The 11,730-nt window shown below is 38.4% G+C and overlaps 1 protein-coding gene across 2 annotated transcripts in view; it reads right to left on the bottom strand.

Annotated features, from left to right (window-relative positions):
- Window positions 1-11,730, bottom strand: part of LOC118423862 — a 33,427-nt gene that overhangs the window by 5,333 nt on the left and 16,364 nt on the right. For both annotated transcript variants that reach the window (XM_035832155.1, XM_035832154.1), the window contains 10 exons: window positions 11,539-11,711; window positions 10,450-10,616; window positions 9,230-9,295; window positions 7,744-7,801; window positions 7,122-7,188; window positions 6,176-6,306; window positions 3,242-3,273; window positions 2,520-2,706; window positions 1,366-1,601; window positions 578-703 (listed from right to left, as the gene is read on the bottom strand). In XM_035832155.1, the coding sequence (XP_035688048.1) occupies window positions 578-703; window positions 1,366-1,601; window positions 2,520-2,706; window positions 3,242-3,273; window positions 6,176-6,306; window positions 7,122-7,188; window positions 7,744-7,801; window positions 9,230-9,295; window positions 10,450-10,616; window positions 11,539-11,711 (1,243 nt within the window). The remainder of the gene's footprint in view (window positions 1-577; window positions 704-1,365; window positions 1,602-2,519; window positions 2,707-3,241; window positions 3,274-6,175; window positions 6,307-7,121; window positions 7,189-7,743; window positions 7,802-9,229; window positions 9,296-10,449; window positions 10,617-11,538; window positions 11,712-11,730) is intronic.

Genomic DNA, 11,730 nt, shown 5'->3' with positions numbered 1-11,730 from the left:
CGCCAGATGATGGTCTACACCCAACCATAATCTGTTTTAAAACCAAGCAGATATTGGGAGGATGCCCCAACCACACTAAAACAGGGTCAACCTATACAGTATCAAGTTCAAGCACTAGGAGGCCCAAAATCAAACCTGACCACCAGGACACCACAAACAACTCACGTACCAAATGGCAACACAATGGCACCTTGCGTTCCGGAGATACAGCGCACGCCCCGTGCCCGCACAAAAGGTAACCTAAAATGTCAAGTTCAAGCACCAAGGGCGCCAAAATCAAAATTGAGCATTATTCAGCCACCACCGACACATGTGCCAAATATCATCGCGCCAGCACCAGCCGTTCAGAAGATATAACTCCGGAAACACCCCTCCCGGACACAAAATTCGACCTGCCGTGTCAAGTTCAAACGCGACAAGGCCCAAAGTCAATCCTAGGCAACAGGCAACAACCCCCCACCCATGCACCAAAAATCGTCGCAATCGCGCGTATCGTTCCGGACACACAGCGCCAAAAGTGCCCCAAAAACACCAAAAATGCCACCTTCAGTGCAAAGGTTACAGAATACTTTCATACCAGTACAGGTCACGCCGTCGCCGGAATAGCCTGCGTCACAAGCACAGGTGAAACTCGAGGGTGTGTTGGTACAAGTAGAGCCTTGTGGGCTGCAGTTGTCAGTACCATCAGTACATTCATCAAGATCTGCACAAAATCAACAAAAAAAGGCATGAACAACGGGTAATGGGTGTAATGTTTTGAAATTCTTTAATAAGTTCAAAGTTTAATCAACATCAAAATACAACACTGCCTGATTTTATTATCCCCCGAACGTAAGGAAAGCTTCCACACGATCATTTGTAGATATAGTGATAATTATTATCGATCTTAAAATCAGCCGACATTCCTGTGACGTCCGAAGATCGTCGACAATGTTAAGGTGGTATCAAGGATACGATCATATATGGGCTGGTCTGATATGTATCATAAATTTCAGATCCAATTGATTAAGGACCATTTTGGATTAAAAATTACGATATACGTTATTTTTGCAGATGCGGTAGAGGATTCGATATGTATCTTTCATTTATATCCTTACTGTTAACCATACGTTAACGCCGGTATTCTGACGTCCTCACTTCACTTCACTCGTCTGACGTATTCTGACTAAATCAAAAACCTGATATCACAAAAGCTTGCTGCTTACTGCGTAGAAATAAATGCAGATATTTCCCGTTTCTAACCGAACGATGGCAGACGTGAAATCTTATCCTCCTAGATCTTTATGACCAATTCATACCTACCGTATGGCGGAAACAAATATGACAAACTTTTAACCATGTGAACTATATCTAATAAATGCTTACCACCAAATATTTGGACTTCGCACAGGGTCAGTATTCTGGAGGCTCCGGAAAGATGGATGCCCACATAGCGTCCGCGCATTTCCGGACATGTGACGGACATGGCCGACAGACTCAGCGCGATGTTATGGTCCCCTCCACACTGGGGGTTCGTGGTGACCTGGGCGGAATCCCCGATGTGGATGTTGAAGGGGTTGAGTCGATCGGAGCAACAGTCCCGGCGGTTGGTGATGACTACTCTGTATATGTTGGGAACAGAACAATCATTATGGCACTTAGATTTTATACACATATTGCGGAACACTACATGTTAACACAGACACAGTCACTATTACTGCTAACAATATAAGAACTTCCATTTGTAGCTCTTCCTTTACGAATTATTGATTTACAATAATTTTTTATCTAATGTAGAAGAAAGAAATACAGATTCTGATCTGATTTGGTTTATTTGCCTGTATAGAGAGAAACATAGCCAGGTCTAACCAACTAGCCGAAGGCTATTATCAAGGGTTAGCCCTGGTAACAATACAACATGCAACAACAGCGTTACGCTTACCGATACGTGAGGTCTGTTTTTCGAACGACGTTATACAGACAACACAAGATACGAATAACTTTGACTACAGAGACGATCTGTGTTTACAATATTGACTAGCAGTCGTACGCGTACGATCTGTGATTTTCAAATCACTTAAAAACTATGATGCAATTGATATTACTGTGTTATCTTTATAAAGCTAGTTTAAGCGATTACCACATGGGAACGCTATAATATATACATACAGATACGTGCAGATCGTTCAGTAAAAACAAATTTTACATGCACTTCATGCTAAAAATACAAATGCTGGTAATCATTAAGTGCGAGCACACACACACACACACACACACACACACACACAAACACATACACACACTTGCACCAGTTTAAAGTGAAGAAAGTGGCCGCAGTAGACATGTTGGCTACTATATAGACAGAATTCTTAAAGCGTGGTTCAGTTGCAAAAATGACCACGTAAAGAGGCCAAAATGACCAGGAAGTTCTTATGCAGAGGTAGTACAAGTTCACATGTATGTGTGCACGTTGGTGTTTTGCATATTTACTGAAGTGTCTGATATATAAACATACTGTAGATATATACATATATACGTACCTGCGAACAACATAAGATTGGCCGAGATCCACCCACCAGGTTGGATTAGCCTCCCCCCCATTCGCTGTGTGTGAACAGGAGCCTTGGGAAAAGGTGGTTGTGATTTTCCCGTCAACGGCATGACCGGCATCGCCACCCTCACCAGTGCTTGTTTGAAACGCTTGCTTCCTCAAGGCGATATTGACACCTACGGGTATTTTTGGAATACAAATTATTCATTTACTATTTATTCACCAGGCTATGAATTTCATGTGATTTTATGTGATTGGGTATAGTTCAATGGTAGATATTAGTGTTGTCTTCAAATCTAATGAATGTGCCAGTAGGACTTAGTCTCGGTATTTAGACTGCCTATCTAAGAGGCTGTCAATAATCAGCTACTTAGGTTTTAGAATATAAAAAAAAACTCACATTGGCATGGTTGTCTACTTTGCTCTACTCTACTCTACTGTTACTCTACACTACACTACTCTACTGTACTCTACTGTACTCTATTCTACTCTACTCTACTGTTACTCTACTCTACATTACTCTACTCTACTCTACTCTACTCTACTCTACTTTACACTACTCTACTCTACTCTACTCTACTCTACACTACTCTACACTACTCTACTTTACACTACTCTACTCTACCCTACTCTACTCTACTCTACTCTTCGCTACTTAACGATACTCTCCCTTTTTTTAGAAACATCGAGTTGGCTTGCGCTGATACTCACCAAACGCAAATGATTGGGGCCAAGAGCCGTACCTGAAAAGAAAAATCCATGTTACATGTTGTCATAACATGAAAGCTGTATATATGTTTTAATTAGATAATGTTTGAAAATTTAATTACTTTGAATTTTGAGAGATCATGTCTGTAAAAAAACAGCAAAAAACTTTGTTGGAAACTCGGGCTAACTCAGAAATTTGATTTTCCTAATATTTTCTGTGGTTATCTTATAGTGAGGTGAAGCAGATGTTTTAATATGACGAGTTGTAATATTTCATCTATGCTCTACTACGACATTTAAGAGTAAATGTCTGTAAGGATCGAACAATGGTGGCAAAGGTGAAAAAATCGATTTGGCTCATATTTTGCACAGTGATAGTACTTGGTCCACAACCCCTCAAAATAGCTTTCTTTTAGATCAAAACTCCTTGTTGCCATGGTAACGGGCCAACAAAGTTTTCTGGCCATTATCCCCAATTTCCGCATCTCAAAAACACGGAAATCGGCATACTTTACGGCATTGTCACTCCAACACCTTTTATTGTATCGTCAAAACAAAACAAGATCTGAATAGACCAACGTTTTGGCTTTTTAGAAATTGTTGTGAAATTTCCAACGAGATAAAATTGAGTTCTTGGGCAGCATCAAAACAATACAATGTTTCAAGCTTCAAAATAACGTAATTTTTGGCCCAACTTTGTAACGCCATAAGTGCCGAGCTGGTAATTTTTTTGACTTGAAATTTGTACCCTATATAGATGATTGATATATCTATCAAATGCATTCTTGCAAAGCTTGGGTCTTGCTTGGTGTCACGTGGTCGTCCTCAAAAGTAGGCCAGTTTTTGCGTTTGACGAAAATTGTGAATTTTAGTCATGTTCAAAGTACTACATGTGACAAAATAAAACAGAATTCTAACTCAACTTATTGTCAAAGAGAGATCTATGTATTGTCTATTTAATAAATGCTTGAAGAGTTTTAGATCGTGACGTTTAGTCACGTGGTTGTCCCTGGAAGTAGGCCACTTTTTTGCGTTTGGCAAAATTTTGAATTTTAGCCATGTTCAAAGTGGGAAAATGGCCAGAAAACTTTGTTGGCCCGTTACCATGGCAACAAGGAGTTTTGATCTAAAAGAAAGCTATTTTGAGGGGTTGTGGACCAAGTACTATCACTGTGCAAAATATGAGCCAAATCTATTTTTTGACCTTTGCCACCATTGTTTGATCCTTACAGACATTTACTCTTAATAAGAATAGTGTTTTAAAAGCGCATTTGAAATATCTTTCTACAAATTGATATAGAACATATATACACAAGTTGATTTAACCTTTCAACTAAATTATATGCAGGAACCTGTGCTAAAGGCCGCAAATTATTTGGAAATATACCAAAACACTTGAAACATCCGATTCACCTCACTTTAAAAACATTCTAAGCAAAACTTTATAACATTTTTCTTGTATATAATAACAAACAACATATGTTAGAATATAAAAAAAAATAGTTAGAGGATTCCAAAGTCCATTCCAAGTCACCATGAGGGTTTTTAGGTGATATTTGTAATTAGTCTGAATTATTTTGAATAAAAGAATATCTGAGCCACAATAATTCAATCCTTTTAAAAAAATTGACTAAGAAAATTCTCATATATTTGAATTCCTTTGAATATTTTAGAGATATTTTGAAAGCAACTGTACAAAAATATCTTTATTTAGAATAATTTTAAAATTGCTGTGTGATTATTTCACATTTACAAATATTTACAAATATTTGTAAACTTTGCCAAATGGTAAAATTAGTTTATTGCTCCCATAAAAGTAAGCCCTATTGTTGCATCTGTATATTTTTAGATTTCACTGCTGGGCACTGGTGGATCCTTTGTGGTGGGCCATTGTTGCATGGCACCCAACCATACTTTGCAAGGATGTGTGAATTGCTATCTTCTCAGCCCACTAAACCATTTACAAAAAAATGGTAGAAAATGGTAAATAATGGTAGAATGCTGTTATCATTATTTAGAAACTATTAGAAGTATCCAATTCCATACCATGAATATTTTCAAAGTTTTACAGGGCCAGGGAAGTGTCTATGAAGTTGAAACAGTGTTAAAATATTTCTGAAGTATCAAATGTCCTAGACATATAACTACAAAACTTTCAAATCAATTCTAAACAATGGCAACAAACATCCGCACGGTGTCTTGGAATGGACTCTATGTGCCTTCACTAAATGACTAAATGAGCAATTGCCGTTTCTAAGGCAACCAGCAACCGTAGACATAAAACTCTTTTTGCATGTTTGGGTCGATGTCACACACACACACAGTTTAAGGAAAAACGATTTTTTGTTGTTCAGTTTGGCCTGCTTTCGCTTAAAGGGACATTCCACTCCAGAAGGGCGTGATGTTTCCAATAGATAATGTGTCAATGAATACATAATCAGCCGAATTTTGTGGAATTCACCTTGGGATAAATTACGCGATGTGTGTTTTGTAAAACAATATGACACTCACTAAACCCATGCAGACCCTACCAATGCATTCCCTATACGTGTAGACGCTTCCTTTATCGTGAATAATTTCGGCATAAATGAGGGGCGCTTAGCAAACCAAGAAGGTCAATTGTTCACAGGATATCAAAGAACACATAATAAGACGTGTCTTTCTTAGCGCCCCTGAAATTAGCTTTGTAACCTTACCTAAAAATTTTGCATTGTATTCAGCCATAGGATTAATTCAATTAGCGGATACTTGGGGAGTTTAGTAGAAGACTGAATGCTTTTGAGGCACGTGGAGTAACTGGGTACTTTATCGTATGATGTGAAGTAGTATGTATTTATTACTTCCTAAAATTGATATCTATCGGAAAATAACACTCCCGTGTGGAGTGGAATGCCCCTTTAATTTGTACAGGCAGATGCTCTTAAACAGGTAACTCACGACACGGTTGTGACTCCGTTCTGTGTACTCCCGACGTAGGAACTCTCCCCGGGCTTCCTGTAGACAGGTGCGGTGCCGCCACTGTCTGGGATCCACCCGGCATGGATAGCAGCACGGCAGATACTGGAGTCCTGGACACACAGCACAGTTAATTAGTATAGAAACCACGGCATAGTTATTTTGTATAGAAACCAGAGACTTCGACTGGCTGAAAACATCATCTTACGAGATCGATGTCATTCCCTAACCAACGCATGACCAGGCATTTTGTGGGAGCAAAGGCTATGATAAAAACGACAGCAAAATACGCAAAAAGTAAGAATAAACTAGTCATGATCATGATTTGTGAATAGTCTTTAAATATACCATTATGTTATTTTTGTATGTAAGCTTTTATAGTGGGTGCTCTATTCATAACCCAGAGCTTTTTGTCAAATTCGTTGATGTGCCACCGATCCTGTACCCGTAGGAAAGCACTTCACACGAATTTCCTCACTTTACTCAAGTGATAATAAGTACCTAGCTTCGGTTAGGGCGGTACCTCGGGTAAGACGTTAAATGGAGGTCCCGTGTTTAAAAAAAGTACACCTCGATCACGTAAAAGAACTCATCGCACTTGTCGAAAAGATTAGGAGTCTTTCCCGGTGTGAGTGGATCAAATGATTTTGTCCAGATTTTCAACTTGTACTGTTCAGTACAAACCTGGTGTGTTACGCTATAAGGCTGTTTACCGGGTATGCAAAACAAACACATTCTTCCTGCCCCGAATTCGAAACAGCCAAGGTGGGCCCCAGTATGAAAATGTGACGATAGGATTAGTCTGCTGAAGTTATTAATACGAATACGTGTAAACGATACCTTTAGCAAAGCTTGGTAAGTTAGCAGAATGTATTAAATGATAGAAATATATATGATATAGAAAACTAAAATTTTACAGACAACTTACATCCGTGTAGGTTTCAGTGCCCCAGACTGTTTTGGAGACCGAAGTACAACCAGAGGGACAAGTCACGCTGCAAACATAAAAGAAACGTAATATGACGTAATATGACATAAAAGAAACATAATATATAATAGTAAACAGTCTACAGGAGTTCAATAAAACAGCTGTTTCACACGGATGCTAGCGTTGCTATTTGATTCAAGAAAGGTACAACTGCAAAAATATAAGAATATATAAAAATAAAATAAAATTCGGTGTACATGCCAATCAAATTCGGTGTCGGTTGGGTAAAGTTTAGCTTATTCATAAGACTGCAGTAGATTTTAGCATAGTACTTGTCATGTGGTGCCATTGGTCAAACGGTCAGGTGATCTCTCATCTCACCATTTATGGATGACCGTGGAGTGATTTATGTGCAGACAGTGGGTTCTCCGGCTGCCGCTGGGCCTAAAGCAACCCAGCCAGCCTGCGCTGAGACATTTTCCTCGGGGAAGCACGTGACCGCTCAGGAGCAGTCGCATCAGATACCGCGACGCTTTAGACTCCATACGACAATCTCCCCATCAGCTATACCGGAGGACCAATGATTACGCATGACAGATACGAACCAAATGTTGATGCTTACCTGTATGCATTTCTAGTCATGGTCTTCTCTTCCGTGGTGCAGGAGATATCGACAGGAGCTGTTGAATTAGAATGGAGTATTTTAACCCTCATCCGACCGTTACATTTTTACGACGAATCTGACCGTATGGGGTCATTTTTGACCCCATTTTGTTTTGCTCATAGACATATTTCTGCTGGCTTATTTTGTCATTTCTATGTATTTACTGTTTCACTAACCTATGAAAAATATTTTGACAAGTTTTGGTGTCAGTAGTTATTACTCATTATCATAATTTATGCAGAAAATGAGGAAAACCCACATTTGCTCTGAAAATCTACCATACTAAACTTACTTAAACAATGTTTTGTTTTATCAATTTCTAAACAATAATTGTGATGATGCAATAATGCTGATAGCATAATAATGTTATTTAACAAGAAAAAATACAATATTTGTGAAAGTAACGAATTTATTACTTAATTATGCACCATATTCCGCCATCTAAACACATACATACAATAACTCTTGTCTATTTTACCGCAAAGATTTTTCTTGTAGGTTCCTTCTGCATATTCTGTCCATATATTGTTTTTTAATTAATTAGAGACATTTTCACTTTCATTAGCATAGGTAATTAGTGCGTATTATCATAATTTATGCAGAATGTCGAAAAACTGTGTTTTACACTAAAATACTAAATTTCTTTCAAACTATTCGGTGTTTACTCATCTAAGCAACTATAACCTGTTGCTGCAATAGCAATAATGAGGAATGCCTTTTATTTTATTGAAATATCTTGATATTTATGTAATTAATGATTCATAATTGGCTGGGGTCATTTTTGACCCCACCGAACAAGACACAGACTTTCAAGTATAGCTTATACAATAATGGACAAAACTCGGCGAAAAATTGGTAGATGTTGTAAGACATGTATACAAACAAATTCATGGAAGGAATTTTTTCTCTGATGAAAAATGTTGCTATGGCAGATTAAAATATACGCCTGGGGTCAAAAATGACCCCATACGGTCGGATGAGGGTTAACTTAAGAGTCTTGTAGAACGTTATATTCCATTTTAAAAGTTGAGATAAAGTGACAGGCATAAAAACTTCAAAGTACACATTAATTCGGTTTTTTTCCTTCTCTTTTCCTTTCTTTCTTTCTCTTTCTCACTATTTCTCTCTTTTTTATTCCTTCCTTGCTCTCCTTCTTTTTTGTTTCTTTCATTTAGTTTCTTTCTCTCTTTTTCTATATTTGTTTCGTTCTGTTTTTCTTTCCATCCTCCTTTTTCATTCTTTGGAATCATTTATTCAATATCAATCAATAATAGGTAACATTTAGAACAGCAAAAAAATAAAAGGCATGACAAGCTTTGACAATTAATAGACATAATAGAAAGCCTTACCGCTTTTACATCACTTGTGCAAGTGAGACCATTGCATTCTTTTAATGTGTGTTAGAAGATTAGTTGCTACAAAGACAATAAGAGACAGTCCTTACGATTACAAAGCAAGTTCTCCCCTTCGAGGTAGATTCGCATACGATCTGCCTTTCCAACATTGGCCGCTAGATGGGGTGAAAAAAATCATGCTTTAGACAATAACAACTAAGCATATTGTATTATTTAAATTCCATTTGTTTTCATATTGTAAAATCTATGTTTTTTAGGTGAAAATAAGTTATTCCGATAGTTTACGTGGTCGGCATACGACACATACAACTGTAGTAATGTCCATCAAGTCAGCAGGTTTAAGCTATAGTAATTTATATCAGTTAGAATGTGATTTAAATCAACACACTACACCCATCACAAAGCAAACAATTTATTGAACAAAACGTATCGATAGTTTGAAATACCTTAGGCCTAGGTAAAACATGTTGTGTTTCTGGTTCTGTCATTTGAAAAATTAGGTCGGTAGGTAGGGTCTTTTTTATATTTCGATCTAAGTCAAATACAATGCATATAGGCACTGGTATTTTCAACACATTTTGTTATCATGCAGATATGCATTGTACATTGTGTATTCTAACATTAACTTTTCACAACATGCCGATAGGCTGAATAAAAGTTCCAAAATGCGGCTCCAAATGCTTTTCTGAGGGACGACTGCTGTGTGCAAGATGACGGTAGCTCGAGGGATGAATCTACTCTACTATATATCTGTTTAATAGAGTGTGATGTACAGGAATACTCTTTTGATTTCTTCACTCGGAAGTCCATTCACAGCGCCCGAACAAAAAAACAAGGGTTGACAGGGTTTTGCTAGGGTCGTTTGGGTAACCGGAAACAAAACACAATTTCCTTGCCCCTACGAAACACCAGCCATACTATACAATTTGCCCGTACAGTTCCTGAGTAAGCGGGATGTTATGTGGCCTAAGCATACACAACTTCTTCCTGACACCAAAATCTACCTGCCACCCGAATATCACGACCATAGCATATCCAGGATACCAGATACAAAAACCGAAAGTTGTACTGCAGTACCAAGGTCACGCACCAGTGAGACCACACACAGACGAACAAAAAAAAGCTATACCTCCATTTTAAGAAATACACAAAGGCACACAAAGGAAAGTTGAGGAAGTTTGAGGATGATGTCGGAGACCTCGTGACTGTCATGAGCAACAGAGCCGTCTTGAGGAACTTTATAGTGTTTTCTAAAGAAGGACTGAACTGACTGAAAGGAAAGTGTGTGAAGAAGAAAACTGGTACTTACCGTCAGCCCAGTTGACGGCGGTGCTCAGTTTAGAATACAGAACGTGAGGATGTACAGCTGCTTCTGCCCGTTCCCATGCGCAAATTCCGCCCGTCCCAGCGTCGGCCACCACCAGCCAACCATGGTCGCCGTTACATCCGTTATAGAATTTGTTGATGTAGAATCGCCTACAGGTCAAGAAATATCTATTTCATCACCCTTGTCTTTCTGAGCCCGTATATATATACGGGTCGCACTTATGTGGTGCTCGGTTGCCGTATTCACAAAACATGGCCTATTTGGCCCCTGATTTTTGTACGCTTGGAGTTAAAATTAAACCGGGATCCGGCGACAGCTATTCTTTGTGGCTTACCCGGGAAAGCACTGAGAACTAATGATTAGCCCCCTGAGAAGTAATGATTACGGGAATCATTTCTCGACTACGCCTAGTAGTGAGTGAGTAATGCGAATTTTAAAGAAAAGTCATGGTGGTTGTTGTGAGACTTTTGCAATGTTCAACATTTAAGATTCATAGCACGACAAAAACCAGAAATGCCAGACAAATGTAGCAATATAGATAAGTGTATGACAGCTATTTCGACCTATGGACAGCCATGTAATTAGAAAAAAATCAGCTACATTTCGATATGCATTTCTGCCCCCCTCCCGCACATTGAACTTCACAAACTATCTTTAAACGTACTGAAATTGTGACCATGAAATATTATGCATATTGAAACATACATATTGAAATATGAAACATAACATTATATTTCAATAGAAATTTAACATTAGTGTCCTTCTTTTATGTACCTAAAGTTGAGATGAAGCATTGTGTACTAGTGGCCTTTCTAAAGGTTTTGTGAATATGCTTAATAATAATGCTAATGTGGGTACTTTGGCCGAGTGAGGAGAAAAAGGCTAGTAGGACTATTTTGGCAAAGGAGTAAACTGACTGGCAAGTAGATAGCTGAATTGACTTCAAAAGACTGACTGCAATCCCATGACAACTTATCTGTCCCTATTTAGCCAAAATTCTTCTTTTTTAAACCATCTTCCACGTCTGGTTGGAGACTAGAAGTGGCTGACTGTTATACAAACGAAACCTACCTTTTAGGAACTTCATCGCCTACAATTGAGAAGACGTTTTGAGTTGAAGTTTGGATGTCAGTATATGGTGATGAGAGAAGCCGAGCCTTGGTGAACCAGTTGGTCTTGTCGGAGTTTTGCCCATTGAATATGAACTCTTTATTTCCGTCGGAGGCCTCCAATACAATCTTCACCTGTTAGGAAGTGAACATA

The sequence above is a fragment of the Branchiostoma floridae genome, chromosome 10 (genome assembly GCF_000003815.2).
Source record: "Branchiostoma floridae strain S238N-H82 chromosome 10, Bfl_VNyyK, whole genome shotgun sequence".
NCBI classification, from domain to species: Eukaryota; Metazoa; Chordata; class Leptocardii; order Amphioxiformes; family Branchiostomatidae; genus Branchiostoma; species Branchiostoma floridae.
The sequence above is the reverse complement of the archived record's forward strand: the minus strand, read 5'-3'. Positions and strand labels throughout refer to the sequence as shown.